The 15,690-nt window shown below is 37.7% G+C and overlaps 1 protein-coding gene across 1 annotated transcript in view; it reads left to right on the top strand.

The window, feature by feature from the left end:
* MAN2A1 (mannosidase alpha class 2A member 1) overlaps window positions 1-15,690 on the top strand; it is a 166,665-nt gene that overhangs the window by 54,396 nt on the left and 96,579 nt on the right. Inside the window, exons 5-7 of the mRNA XM_003981174.6 lie at window positions 5,793-5,920; window positions 10,020-10,193; window positions 13,149-13,335. Coding sequence (XP_003981223.4) covers window positions 5,793-5,920; window positions 10,020-10,193; window positions 13,149-13,335 — 489 coding nt within the window. The remainder of the gene's footprint in view (window positions 1-5,792; window positions 5,921-10,019; window positions 10,194-13,148; window positions 13,336-15,690) is intronic.

Below are 15,690 nucleotides of genomic sequence, written 5' to 3' on the forward strand. Positions count from 1 at the left end.
GGGGAGCCAAGAATTTCTGAAATAAACGCTTCACATTCTTTGTTCACTTGTCTTATGAGGTCTTGGTACCCTTTTCTAAAAGGAACCCTGAGGGGTAAATATTGACCAAACTGGAGGAGACTCCTGCCTTCATGGAGCCTACAGTCTGTTGAGGGAGAAAGACAGTAAACAGACAGTGTGTAATTAGATTTTGTGATAAATGCTATGAAAGAAATTTTAGGGTTTTCATGAAAGATAACAATTTAGGTGGGATGGGATATGGTGGCTACGACGGGCTCCCAGTGGATCTGTAAGAGCCAGTGAGGTAGATGGTTTCTGGGGGGAGGTGGTGTTATTCCAGGAAGAAAGATTGCACAGACAGTTAACTAAAAGAAGGAGTATGGCTGGAATGAAGTGAGGAAGAAATGATGGGAGATAACTCATTTGCCATTTGTGCCTCGTGTACTAAATCTTTAAAGACAGGCATCAACAATATTGACAAGTATATGACGAATTTCCCCAATTATTTCTATATGAGGAATCTTAAAACAGATTTTACTTTTCTTATTAGGTACTTCCCATGAAAGGCATATGAATCAAGCAAATGATAAGCAAATGTTTTTAGGGTATTAATTGATTCATCGGGAGCCTCCATCTTTTTGAATTTTCCAGTTAACTAAATTTTTATTTAAGAATGAATCCCTGTACATCATCTTGTATTATTTCATATTTCCCCAGATGTATGATTACAAATTCAACTCGTTTTCTCATGTGAAATTAATTTGTGATTCTTTGAAGCTTGCTAAATGATGCATTTTTTACTACTAAGTTATCTGTAACAATTTCCCCATTAGGGAAAAAAGCTCTTTGAGTCTATCCTTCTGTGTGTGACCAAATTCCAAATGTGTGATGAGCCTACATAGGGAAAAAGTGACACTCAGAGAAAATGATTTGCAGCTTCATGTGCTTGGCAAGTACATTCTTAAGTGTAAATTCTACATCTTAGGCAAAGTGAGCCTAATTTTGATCAGTTATTTAGTTAAGCTTTTTATACCAAATTCCCAAGCAATGAAATGGTAGAAACATAGAAATGTGTGATGCCGTTACCAGTAGTTACAAGTCAGCCATTTAAAAGAGTGAAACAGGAGTGTTTTGATTTTGAAAGTTAATTTTGAAAGTTAGTGCCTGGTTTCCTGTTTTCTAGATTTGCTGTGCGTATATATTTTCTTTCCTTCCCTTTTCCTGTCTTTTCACTTTTGCTTCTATATCTCATGTTTATTAGGAAATATGAGGAAAAATTGTACACGTAAAAAACTTGCCAAAAGCCAGTTTCTTGGCAGAAACTAAGCAATAGATCCTATGGAGGGAGCATGTCTTTTTTGATTTTGTATTCTCCTAGTGCAGCGAAATAGCTCAGGTGATGCTTGTTGAATATGGAGTATATGGAAATTGGAAGCACCTGTATTTTTTCTAAGTAACTTTTTCTGTAGTTATAGGTATTTCCTGTTATGTGATTAAAAAATTATTAAAGTCTCAAATGTACAGTTGCGGTCCATCTTAATTTTATTTTCATTATGTTGCTAACAGTGGCAGTTTTAAATATGGCACTTTTTTGTAGGCTAACATAGCTTTCCTGTTATTTTCCTGTTATTGCTTATATACATTTTGGGGGGGGGGGGAGGCTGTGTGGCTCAGTCGGTTAAGCATCGACTCTTGGTTTTGGCTCAAGTCATGATCTCTTGGTTTGTGGGTTCTAGCCACAAGATTGAAGTTTTTATAAATAAAACTATGTCCCATTCTTTTCCACTTATTTAATCTGCTATTTTAATAGTATAAATATTTTATTTTTTTAATGTTTATTTATGTTGAGAGTGAGAGAGAGTACGAGTATGAGCAGGGGAGAAGTGGAGGGAGAGAGAAGATCCCAAGCAGGCTGCACACTCAGCACAGAGCCTGACGCGGAGCTTGATCTCACAAACTGAATCATGAGATCATGACCTGCGCCAAAGTCAAGAATGGGACGCTTAACTGACTGAGCCACGGTCGTCCCAATGGTATAAATACTGTAAAAATAGATTTCATAGCTTTATAGTCTGACCCACCAAAGTGTCTATTTTTGAGTAAGCCACAGTTACATGATAGCTTTTTAACTATAAAAATGGCTTTTATCAAGTAGAATGGCAGGTTTTACTTCATCACTGTTTTCTAGAATGTTTCAGATTCTTTTTATCTTTAACATTTCTTATTGCCTCTATTTTTTTTTCCCCCTTCTGTTTGGTCCTTGACTCTCCTTTTGATTGTTTTCTCCTGACTTCCTATCCTTCTCTGTTTCCTCTTTGTTTTAATCCCCTCAAGCTCAATTTTTATATCGGCCTCTTTTCCTTAACTTTTCTTTTACAGTTAGCTCCTTTTAGATGTCTCACTGTCATATCAAACAGCCTTATCCAAATTTACGTTTATGATCACAAAGTGACCTCTCTTCTCAACTGCACTGTGTGTTTAACACTGCCCCACCATCAGACACCAGGAATTAACAGTCCCAAGCCATGTGGGCTGTAATCCTTTCTTCTATCACCCCTGCTTTCCTAATTCCCACTGATTTTTCATGAAAACGCCTCCTGTCTCTCTCCTCTTCCATATTTCCTACCACTTTCGTATTCTAGGTCGTACCACCTCATACCTAAATTATTCCGAGACTCCTTTCCACCTGGCCCTGTGCTGACCGGTTTATTTTGTGTATGTCTCCGAGCTTCATCTAATGTAAAGCTTTCTGTAAAAAGCTGAGCTGAGAATCTCGTTACGCATCCCTCTTACATCTCACAACTATCAGAGTGCCTATTTATGTGCCAAACATGCTTCTCAGGGCTGGGTGTGGAAAAGTGAACAAAACAGCATATCCTGGTTCATGCTCTCTGGGAGCCTATGTTGTGTTCTGATGGTGGGTGGGGCTGAGGAGGGAGAGAGAGAAGACATGGAAATGAACAAGGTAATTCTGGTGTGTGATGGAGTGTGGTGGTATGGTGGGAGTATTTTTAGGTTAGGTGCTCAGGCTGACTTCTTTGGGTAGGTTTTATTTGAACAGAGACATGAGGACCACTGGGACCAGTCAGGTTGGGAAAAATAGGAGAGAAGAAAATAAGTAGGTGAGAATATTCTGGAAAACATTTTAATGCATGGGAGGCTTTCCATGCCTTCCCAGAATGAAGTGACAAGACAGTCTTTAAGGTAACCGTTGTGTTCAGGGGCACCTGGGAGGCTCAGTCGGTTAAGTGTCTGACTTGGCTCAGGTCATGATCTCATGGTTCATGGGTTCAAGCCCCACGTCAGGCTCTGTGCTGACCTCTCAGAGCTTGGAGCCTGCTTCTAATTCTGTGTCTCGTCCTCTCTCTGCCCCTCCCCTGCTCATGCTCTGTGTCTCTCTCTCAAAAATAAACATTAAAAAAAAAAAAGTAACCGTTGTGTTACCTTTCATACATGATTAATACATGATCATAGTAGCATCTGGGCATCATGGGGAGGGGAAAGAGATAGATTGTTTACAAAGACACCTGAGAAACTACTTGCTGTATATAGTAGGTGTGATTCTTTGCTCAGTTTGCTGTTTCTTGGAGCCCATTCATGCCTATGAGACAGGAATTACGTAGCAAAATAAAACTGATATAGATGAAAAGTTCCATCATTGGAGTGATTTTTTTTTTTTTTCATTGTAACTTTTAGTTTTTTTAATCTGTAATTTCTCTTCTCTGTTCAGAAGCAGCCAAGACTTTGTTTGGCCAATTTATTTCTGAAATTTTCCAAAAGATCTGTTTACTGGAATACTGAGATAAGGAGTCACACTTCTATATTTGATGGCCAGAGATTAAATCCCAAATCTGTCCAGACATCTCAGGCTTCCAAGTACTGGCCATAAGATGTAAGAGCCTGGGTCTGGGCCAGAGCCTCCAGAGTGTGGCTAAATCGGGCAGTCGCCAGGAAGATAAGAAAGAGAACTGACTGGAAGTAGTTTGACAGTAAAAGGTCAGAAGAGCCTTGGATTTAGTTGTATTCATAAAGAAATGCATTTTCTTTTTTTTTTTTTTTTTAATTTCCAGCTTCTGTACCATAAGTTCTTGATTTGGGCCTATGAGAATCCGAGGTTTGACTGGACATTTGGGTTTTTTTAGACACTCTTATGTGAATTGTTAGTTGGTGATTCCCATGGCAATACAGATTAACCTTTATGCAAGGAATTATTCATTCATTCTAATTATTTTATTATTTTTAAAAAATACTTATTTTTGACAGAGAGCATGAGTGGGGAGGTGCAGAGAGAGAGGGAGACAGAGGATCTGAAGCAGGCTCCTTACTGACAGCAGAGAGCCTGATGTGGGGCTTGAATTCATGAGCTGTGAGATCACCGCCTGAGCTGTAGTTGGACACTTAATCGACTGAGCCACCAAAGCGCCCCCATTCATTCCGTTTTAAAAAGTGTGTCCAGGGGCGCCTGGGTGGCGCAGTCGGTTAAGCGTCCGACTTCAGCCAGGTCACGATCTCGCGGTCCGTGAGTTCGAGCCCCGCGTCAGGCTCTGGGCTGATGGCTCAGAGCCTGGAGCCTGTTTCTGATTCTGTGTCTCCCTCTCTCTCTGCCCCTCCCCGTTCATGCTCTGTCTCTCTCTGTCCCAAAAATAAATAAACGTTGAAAAAAAAAATTTTTTTTTGAAAAAAGTGTGTCCATTATCCACTCTGTCACTGATTATACGATTATGCATATGTTTGAATAAATCAGATGTTGTGTTAATGCTGTGGATTCTGTTATAGGCTTTATAGGAAAATGTTAATCTTTTATGTCTGGTCTGCTTCAACTAAATTTGGCTTGGTACTTGACTGTTAGTGGTAGGTATCCAGTGATGTGTATCCTTATTAAAACTGCTGCTTTTTTTCTGAAATTTTACACTATTTTTCAAACCATCGTGCTGCAGACTGACAAGTCTGTGACATTTAAGGTGTTTGCTTAAATTCTTGACTTGTGTACTTCTTCAGGTACTTCTTCAAATTTTTAGTCATTTATCATTTTTTTCCTTGGAGGAAGCTATCATCTTGTAACAATTCAGTTGCTCTAGGGCTGGGAATCTAGTTACCTTGTATGGCATTATGGCAAAGGAGTACCCAATGGACGGATAATGGTAATGTTAGAGCTTTTCACTCAATAATGTAAAATAAACTATACAGATAACATTTTAGCCGAATTTGGAGCAAAGTGCTTAATAATGTTTTCTATATTCCCAGAAGCATGTGATATTTACTAGCTTTACCTTTATTATTATTACTTTTGTGTAGTTTGCGTGATTAACTTACCAGTGTCAGAAAGACTAAAATAAATATTGATTTTTTTCAATATAGGTGTATTGAAACAAATGTAGTACTTAAAATGACAGTCCTTCAATAAACCCTCATTCGGCATATACCACAAGTAAAGCGCTTTGCTAGGTGCTTTGCAAGATTCAGAAATAAGTCAGATGTGTTTCCGTCAGGATCTTTGAAGTTGTCCGGGAGATTATAACTTTATGAAAAGGAACTTCCAAAGTGACCTACAGTGGCTTTGCCTAGGGTGGAAGTGGTGGGGGGGAGTGTCACCACAGACACTTTACTAAGAATGTTTTATCACCAGGGTCACAAATTTGAAATTTATTCCCTGGTTTAAAAAACTTTTTTTAGTAACTAATATAAATACTGGTTACACTTAAGGGCTGTCCCTAATGTTTATGCTGTTTCAAATCTTTTATTTGAACTTTTCTTGTGTGTTACTGTAAACTCCTATATTACTTTCTCTCCAGTTTGCTACAAAATGGTCAGTTTGAAATTGTGACAGGTGGCTGGGTTATGCCTGATGAAGCTGCTGCACATTATTTTGCCTTAATTGACCAACTAATTGAAGGACATCAGTGGCTGGAAAAAAATCTAGGTATGTATTAATGTCTTTCTCCTTCATTTGGACAACTTTGGGCAGTTAATTTGGGGGAACATGAGATGAGGCTTTATTTATTTTTTTTTAAATAACCAGTTTTCCTAGTATTTTTTATCCCTCATCAATTTATGATGTTTATTTGATCATAAGCGAAGTTACATAAATGTAATATGGTCACTTTTACAGTCATCTACTTTGTAATCTATTATTTTATGTATTATTCTTATTAATTTTAGAGTAGTTTTTTTCTAATAATATCCCACTGGGGTTTTAGTTTTATATTAGTTAAAACTATTAGTTAGAAGAGGCAAAAGTCTAATTTACTTGCCTAAGAAAAAAAAGCAAAAGAAGAATGAAAAGAAGGTATTCGTTTTGTCATTGAGAATTACAGAGATATATATGGTAACTTCAGGTATGGTTGGATCCAGGGGACTCGAATTTTGTTGTCTAGGCACTGTCTCTTTTGGTTCTGCTTATTTTTTCATGGCTTTCATCTTCTCCTGGCTCTCTCCACATGGTGAGTAAGATGGCCATAGGCAACTAGGACTGTCATCTTCCTAGTTGAACCAGGAGAAGTTTTCCTTAACACCTTAACTAACTGGCTCACTTTGGATTAAGTGCATAACCCTGAGCCAGTTTCTGTGGCTAGAGGTATAGGAGCTGAAATCACCAAGGCCTAGTCAGCTCTTGGAAATGGTCGTGGGGCGAAAGGGTTCGTTGAAGGCAGGGTAAGCCTCACCTGAACCACGTGAATGGGTCGTCCACGAAAGAAGAATCCTGTTACTACTGGAAGAGGATGCTGCACTGATAAAATCAGATGTTCACTATAACTTATTATGTGTTAATAATTGGTAAATCTGGTTGAAAACTTTATCGGAGTTCTTCATATGATTCCTACACCTTTTCTCAAGTTTGAATTCTTCCAAAATAAAAATAAAGAATGAATGGGGGTGGCAGGGGTTTTAGCTGAATAGTGTGTTGTTTGGAAATACCACATTTGTTTCTCCATTTTTCAGTTGATGGACATTTAGATTATTCCCCTTTTGACTGCTGTGAATAATGCTGCTATACACACTTGTGTAAGTTTTTGTGAGGACATATGTTTTCATTTCTTTGGGGGTACATACCTAGGAACAGAAGTGCTGGGTCATTGGGCAGCGTGCTGTGTTAAGCGTTTTGAGGAGCTGCCTAATTGTTTCCAAAATGACTGCACCCTTCTACGTTCTCACCAGCAGTGTAGGAGGGTTCTAATTTCTCCACATCTGCAGCAGCATTTGTTACTGTCTTTTTTATTTTAGCCATGCTAGTGAGTGTGAAATGGTACCTCATTATGGCTTTGATTTGCATTTCCCTAAAGACTATGATGTTAACCATTTTTTCACGTGTGTATTGGCTGTTTGTATATCTTGTTTGGAAAATTGTCTATTCAAATTATTTGCTCTTTTTACAATTGGGTTCTTTGTCTTTTTATGTTGACTTGTAAGTGTTCTTTATATATTCTTCATACAAGTTTCTTGTCAGACAATGATTTGCAAATATTTTTTTTCCATTCTGTGGGTTTTCAGTTTCTTGAAGGTGTCCTTTTTTTTAATTTTTAATATTTTTAAAATATTTATTTATTTTTGAGAGAGAGAGAGAGGGAAACAGAGTGTGAGTGTGTGTGTGTGTGGGGGGGGGGGGGATGCACAGGGAGAGAGGGAGACACAGAATCTGAAGCAGGCTCCAGGCTCTGAGCTGTCCGTACAGAGCCCAACACAAGGCGTGAACTCACGAACCGTGAGATCATGACCTGAGCTGAAGTCAGTTGCTTAACCGACTGAGCCACCCAGGTGCCCCATGAAGGTATCCTTTGATTCACAAAAGTTTTGATTTTGATGAAGTCCAGTTATTTTTTCTTTTGTCACTTGTGTTTTGATGTCATAACCAAGAAGTCATTATCTAACCCACGATCATCAACTCTGTGGTTTTTTTCTTAGAAATTTTATGGTTTTAGCTCTTACATCTAGATAATGAATACATTTGAGAATATGAAGTTTCTTCCAGTGGGCTTTGGCTGCATCTTGTAAATTCATGTTCTGTTTTGTTTTCTAAACAGTTTGGAACATGTTATTTTGGATACTTTATTTTTATATTTGGCCATGGAATGCTTTTTTAAATTGTTTAGGTTTTTGTTGTTAATTTCTGCTTTTATGAACTTTATTACACTAATATGATCATTAGAAACTTTTTTTAAGTTTGAGTTTTTCGGATTGTCTTTTGCCCAAAATACCCATTTTTATAATTGTTCCCTGACTTGTCTTATGTTTTAATACTAAATGTACTTGAAATAATCCAGTTTTATTAATTATATTATTCATATTACTCAGGTTCTAATTTTTAAGTCTATTAGGTTTGCCAGAAATTGAGTGGTGTACTTATTCTTTTTAATGATGCTTTCCTGTTATTTTTCCTAACAGTTTTTACTTTTATATATTTTGACAATCTTAATCTTACTTTAATAGCACAGAATCTTTTTCATGAAAGGAGGTAAGAGCTAGGCAGAGACCTATAAAGGATGCCAGTACTGTGCTAGGTTTTCCTTGGTACAGCACATATTTTTTTAGGAGGAGTTAAGGAGCAAATTGAGGTAAAAGTGTAGCATAAAACAAATCCAAACTTTTATAAAGAGGTCATGTTTGCCCTCTTGTGCAGGCTCGCACACATGTGTGTGTTATAAAGCCATAAGTTAGTACTGATACCTCATGTTTCAGTTCAAGATCACAAAGTACATCCTGCTCTCCCACATTTACATATTCTGTAGTTGCTTTTCTTAACAGTGTGAAACTTGGCTCCCTTGTCTCAATTTGCTCAATCTCAGAATGCATGAAAAGCAGCTCCAGAATTTGTTAAACCCATACCACCAGAAAAAACCCAAAAATACTAAATAGGGTTCAGGATTTCTTTACAATTTTTAGAGGTAAATTACATATGTGAAATGCAAAAATACGTGGGCAGTTCTTTGAGTTTTGACAGATGCTCTTGGCCCTCTGAGAGTTCTGACTTTTTCTTATCAGTCTCTTTTGCCGGCTTCTCATCTCTGTTCATCTTCAGGATTGTTCTCCAGAGTTCTTCCCTCTCCTCTCTTTTCTACTACTCTTTGTTATACCTATTTGCATGATACTTTGTGCTGTTAGGATCAGGATTAACTCCTGTTTTAACCCTAGAACCTCTCATAGTCTTAGGTGTGTGGAAGGTGCTAAACTGGTGTTTGAGTAAAAAAAAAAAATGCACAAGGTAGTACTACTTATGTAGATTTATATAGGTTGTATGTAGAAGTTTTCTTTGAGTGTACTGAATAAATAAAAGATGAGGTTTGTATAATGCCAGGTAAATAATCATAATTCATTAATCCAGTCTTTGCATTTATTATGTTTATTTTTTACATTGTATCCTTGGAGAAATCGAGGTATATCTTTAGTCGATAGCTCTTATAATTGATATGAGTCAATTGTGAAAAATTCCATTCATCCTTTCTAGGTGGAGAGAAAGCACCAGCATCAAAATGTCTTAAGATTTAACGCAATACGGAACAGTTATTTGGGCCAGTTCTGCCACTGCATAATAAGATGATACAGAACTGTTGTGAAGTATGAAAGATGGCCTACAAATTCCTTAACTTGGGATTGAGGAGTACTAGTTGAAATGAGTTAGCGTACTTTTCTTTATTCTGTAACATCAAGTTGCTGGGTTGTCCAACTCAAAGCAAAACAAGACTGTGAGGTCTTAGAGGGCAGGGCAGGGGTTAGGTCCTGTTTGTTTCTCCAGCTTCCCTGCATGGCAGTAGCTTGCTAATACCTATTAAAGATGGCAGAGTGCTTCTTTCAGCTCGTTGATTAACCTACTGTGCGATTCCCCTGCCTGGGAGGACATGACAGGGCCAGGATCCTTTCCTCTGGGAGCCCTGCTGGGAGTGTTTGCTAAAGGGGAATGAATGCTGGGCAGATCGTTTGTCCTCAGACCTGGAATACCACAAAACTCTGATGGCTCTGACGGTAATGTGACTTCTTTTCGTGTCATTGTCAGTTAAAAAAATAACACTTATTTTCTTTATCAACAGGAGTGAAACCTCGGTCTGGTTGGTCTATTGATCCTTTTGGACATTCCCCAACAATGGCTTATCTTCTTAAACGGGCTGGATTTTCTCACATGCTTATTCAGAGAGTTCATTATGCAGTTAAAAAACATTTTGCATTGCATAAAACGCTGGAATTTTTTTGGAGACAGAATTGGGGTATGTAGGGTTTGATGAACGTGGAAGGTCTCCCTTGACCTAGATGTTATTTCATAAGGGTTATGAACTCAGGCTGTTACAGGTTTTATTCAGAGTGTCAGTCTTGAAAATTAGGTTGCTTAAAGACACAGATTCTTAGAATTTATTCCCCAGAGTTTTTGTGTTAAGACTCTTTTAAGCAATGGTGAAGATATTTATCTATAGAACATTGTGGATTCTTTTTTACGCCTAAAGGAAGTAAATAAATGTAAGGAATTAGTCTTTCGTAAATGCTTTTTATTTCTATTTTAAAAAGAACCTGTTTTATACAAAGTTGAACATGTGTTATATCTTATATCCAGCCATTTATTTCATGTTCAGCCTCTGTTTCCTTCTGTCTTTCCTGTCTCTGCATCTAGTAAGAATTGCCTTTTAAAACCTTAATCCTGCCCTCCTAGAACAGCCTTCCTGTTATCTGTACTGCTGTTCTCACGTTGTAGTCTGTGGGTGCACAGGTGTTCCAAGGTCAGACTTTCGCAGCTCTTGGCTGGGGGTGGGGGGTTGAGGAGAAGACAAGATTTAGGCTTTTTAAGATGTTTTTGCCTTTCCCAACACCATTTAACTCAGAATACTTTATTATTTCTTCTTTATTGAGTTTTTATTATGGGCCATGCATTGTATTGTATGCTTTATATCCACTCTCTCACTGAATCTTTATCCTTTAAATTCAGTTCTCTTATAATTCCTTTTAAATGGTGAAGGAATGGATGCTAGGAACGTGAAGCCATTTGCCAAAAGTCATAAGGGCAAGTAGGTACAGAGGTGAGGTTTGAATCCGTCTTTGTGTAGTTCACAAACCCAGGCTTTTACCTCCCTGGTATTCACTGCCATCCTGATACTGAGTTTTCCTTAAGATTTCATCTGCAAAAAGGATTTTGTTGCTAAAACAATGTTCAGGAATTACTGTATTACATCATATTTTCTTTCCTGTGTAATTTAGCTCTCTCCCGAGTGTTCTCAAAAAATCATTTGTAAATCTAGACAGTAACTCCCTTATATGTACTGCTGTTTTTTTCAGTAAGGAAAGAAATTAACTGTATCATTTTTTATTCTGGAAAATAAAAACCTGGAGGGAAAACAAGAACTTGTAGGGGGTTATATCCTGTATAGTTGGATCGAATGCAAAGAGCATATTAATTTAAAAAAAAAAGATTGTTAATTTGAAAAGGCCCTACTTAAACAGTCGCCTATATTCAAATTGTCCATAAATATCAATCAGCAAGAAATTACTAAGTACTTTTATGTACTTAATACCATGCTTGGAAAAAACACAGAAAACTCCCTTGCCTGTAAGGAAATTACAGTCTTAATTTGATAAAAGACAACATCAAATGCAGCAGATAAACTGCAATGTGAAAATGAGTTGCTAAATATTATGGGGTGAGGTGAAGCAGTGGGATGTGGAGTGTGTCTTCGATCTATAGGAAGAAGGAAGAGGAGGTGCCATCAGTGTCTGGGATTGTGACAGCCTCTGTGTTGAGAGCAGGTATTAGTGACCAGCATCCATGATGTCACACTGGAATCTGATGCAGCGAAACAACTTACAGCACAGAAAAGTACAGATTATAATAGCTTTGAAATTTGGGAGAGAACTGGTAATTACTTTAACTAAATGGAGTATGAGATAGAATCGGAGTATTGTAGGCTCACCAGATAGATTTGAAGATGTTACTTCAAAATTATGTTGGAATTCAGTTGAGCTGCTTTGTGTGTTCTGGTTCTTAATGAAGCAGGTATTTTCACTTTTTAAAATGTGCATGTTGCTTTTAATTTTTTATTTGTTGTAACTGTCTTTATTATGAAAGCAGTACATACCCATTGCTGAAAAGTAGAAATCCATACTTCAGTAAAGGCGGGGAGGTACTTCTAGGTCAGGAGTCTATAAAGATAACCATTTTTAACTCCTGGTTAAATCCTGCACTCACTGGGTGGTAGGCTTCTGACCTCTCAAGGGCAGTGGTAACACTTCCTGGCATTGAGGTTTTAAATAAAAACAATTCTGCATCAGGAACTAGTGCTTGCTTTCTATCTATCTATCTATCTATCTATACATACATACATGTATGTATGTATGTATGTATGTATATATATGTATATATATTTATACATACACATGTATATATATACATATATGTATATATGTATGTATGTATATATATGTATATGTGTGTGTGTATATATATATATATATATATATACACACACACACACATATATATATACACACACATATATATATATTGTTTGTTCGTTTGCTTTATTTTTATTCTTGGTGGGTTTTTGTTTTGCTTTTTTGTTTTGTTTTGAAAATTACTTTTACTTGTCCTGTGCTGCCTTCTTGGTGAAGAGTACCATTGGCTCTTTATTGGTGAGCATCTGGGAGACTCTCTGAAGTCTTCTGGTGGCACTTCCTTCTCCTCACAGCAAGAAGTCGATAGGAATTTACCCAGTATTCTCACAAGCCTCCCTACTTTTCCTTTTCTCCTTTTATTCTCTTCATCTCTTCTTACCCTTCTTCTGTGGCTAATGTAATGGTCTTTCTCAGTGTCTCCCATTACTGATGTGGGTGTGGGCAGGAGCTGGCAGCCAGGGATGGACATGGCCATAATTTTGGATGAGCCAGTCATAACTTTGGCTTTGGCTTTGGCTTTGGTTTGTATCTTCCTAGGTCAGTGGATGCTGGTTAATGATGAGTCTCTGCTAAATTTAGATAGAGGAGGTAGAGACTGGGGTGTGAGTCTCCTCCTTCAGCCTGGTGGTTGTTACATGTCATGGAAGCTTATGTACTGGTAGTTTAGTAGGTTGTGAATTTAGGGTCGAACTTGCATTACGTATGTAGAAAGTACTGGCATTTTGAACAGTTATAGGAAAACAGAATTTATAAATTCAGGTTTGTCTGTTGGCTCTTTATTTTAGATCTGGGATCTGGCACAGATATTTTTTGCCACATGATGCCCTTCTACAGCTATGACATCCCTCATACGTGCGGACCTGATCCTAAAATATGCTGCCAGTTTGATTTTAAACGGCTTCCTGGAGGCAGATTTGGTTGTCCCTGGGGAGTCCCCCCAGAAACAATACATCCTGGAAATGTCCAAAAGAGGTATGAAAATGTGCATTTCATAAGACACCATCGAACAAAGTAGCAACTCAGCTGCTCATTGCTAAAGGGTTCAGTAGCCAACATTATCCATGTTCAAGGTATTCATTCAAACCAGATTTCAAGCGACTTAAAAATGCCAGAGCTTTGTGCTTTTTATGTGTTAAAATTTAATGGAAATGAACGATAGGTGATCAATATACAATGGAGAACCTATAATACTCTGTTATTACCAGCTCTTTTGCCCTTATTATAAAAACCATCTACTATGTTTGATTGATTTCATATACTTTTGTTGATAATAAAACTTCTGGTCTCTATTGTATAAATTGGTAAGAAAAGCAACCCAACTGCAAAAACACATTTATTGAAATGGAACACATAAAGAGTATAATTATCTGTTCCTTTAATAACAATTTCAATAATAGTAAATGCTGCCCAGCTCTGATGAATACACTCTTTCAATCTTTCTGACATTTTTGGCTTATAGAAAATTTTAATTAGGAATATTTATATTTAAACATATTTATCTAAATAAAAATCAAAGGAATGAATCACTCTTTTAAGAAGAAGAAAATTACTCTAATGATAGAAGCATCTCATTCTATCTAGTTACCTATACTTCTAATTTGGGTGCTTATGAAGCTTAATTTCTTCACTTAAAAATTATTGCCGTATAATGCATTTAAATAAAACATTGTGTGGGGCACCTGGGTGGCTCAGTCAGTTAGGCATCCAGCTTCAGCTCAGGTCATGATCTCACAGTCTGTGAGTTTGAGCCCCGCATCGGGCTCTGTGCTGACAGCTCAGAGCCTGGAGCTGCTTCAGATTCTGTGTCTCTCTCTCTCTCTGCCCCTCCCCCGCTTGCACTCTGTCTCTCCCTATCTCAAAAATAAATAAAAACATTTTAAAAAATTAAAAAATAAATAAATAAAACATTGTGTTATAATATAGAGGCGCCTGGGTGGCCCAGTTGGTTAAGCATCTGACTTCTGCTCAGGTCATGATCTCACGGTTCATGGGTTCAAGCCCCATGTCAGGCTCTGTGCTGACAGATCAGAGCCTGGATCCTGCTTCAGACTCTTTCTCCTCTCTCTCTCTCTCTCTCTCTCTCTCTCTCTCTCTGCCCCTCCTCCAGTTGTGCTCGGTCTCTTTCTCTCAAAAAAAGTAAAAAACATTAAAAAAAAACCATTGTGTTTTAATGTAAACCACTCATGTATGCCAGAAAAGTAAAATAGGTTTTTATTTTGTTTTTTTGATCCATCATGTTATTTATTATGCAAATGAGGAAATTTTCGAGAGTGAGATGGGAAACTATAAACAGTTAAACTATGATGACAGCCATAAACTCTACAAACCAGAACATTCTTTAACCGTAGTTTTAAGACCCTAATATTTCAGGTTTCCACAAACCTACTCTGCCTAGGTTCTTGTACATGTCATCCTTAAAAAATTTTTCAGTAACATGACGGTAACACAAGTGTAGACATATTTTTAAACTCATCAAATTGTAATACATGGATTATATAACAATAATTACGTGCAGTTTTTTTGCCAGTCATAAGTTTGATGGTTTCAGGGAACTCCATGCTAGCGCAGCTTGCTGAGAAGAAGCGAGGCATCCTACCTTCCACAGGAGGGTTAAAACGGGCAAGGGTGAGGCAGGTCAGTACTTAACAACCACAGCCACCCAAATCACCCAGGGAACTTTTGAAAAGTCTCCAGGCCAACAAAATGAGAATAGAGTGCCAGCATAATCACCCCAGGTGATTGCAGAGCACAACAATAAAGCCTTTTAAATAAAATAAGATCTTTGCACCAGGTACTGTCAAGTCTATTTATTTTTAAAAAATTGCTTTTTAAAAATTGTGTGTGGAAGAGGAAGGTGAGATTGGGTCTCTCTGCCTTGAGTGAGTCCTTGTGGCCATGAAATATTCCATTGTGAGCTTCTCACTGTGGCACACGCAAAAGTGTTTTATCATGGCAGCCTTCTTGAAGCCATAGTTCCCTTCTAGCAAAATCTATTTATAATTTTTTTTTTTTTAAAGTGTCCAAGTTTAGGAATCAACCTGGTTTCATTTTCCTGGTTCCTACAGCAATGAAAATCCCTGAGGAACAGCGAATAGCCTGCTTTCTGGGATTAGGTTAGTTAGGCATGGGAGAGTAATCCAGTATAAGGTAGCAAAAGGTACAGTGAAAAAGAAGAGGTAAGGGTGGGGAGAGTATCCTCAGCTCAGGAGGTCAAAGATAGGGAATTTCTTTGAAGGCAGCCAGATGCTTCAGTTGGGGACTCTCAGTGCACCCAAAGGCCTTGTGAAGCTCCTCTTTTTTTTGGTCCTCCTATCTGTTTAAAGTGCA

This window comes from Felis catus, chromosome A1, assembly GCF_018350175.1.
Source record: "Felis catus isolate Fca126 chromosome A1, F.catus_Fca126_mat1.0, whole genome shotgun sequence".
Taxonomy (NCBI): domain Eukaryota; kingdom Metazoa; phylum Chordata; class Mammalia; order Carnivora; family Felidae; genus Felis; species Felis catus.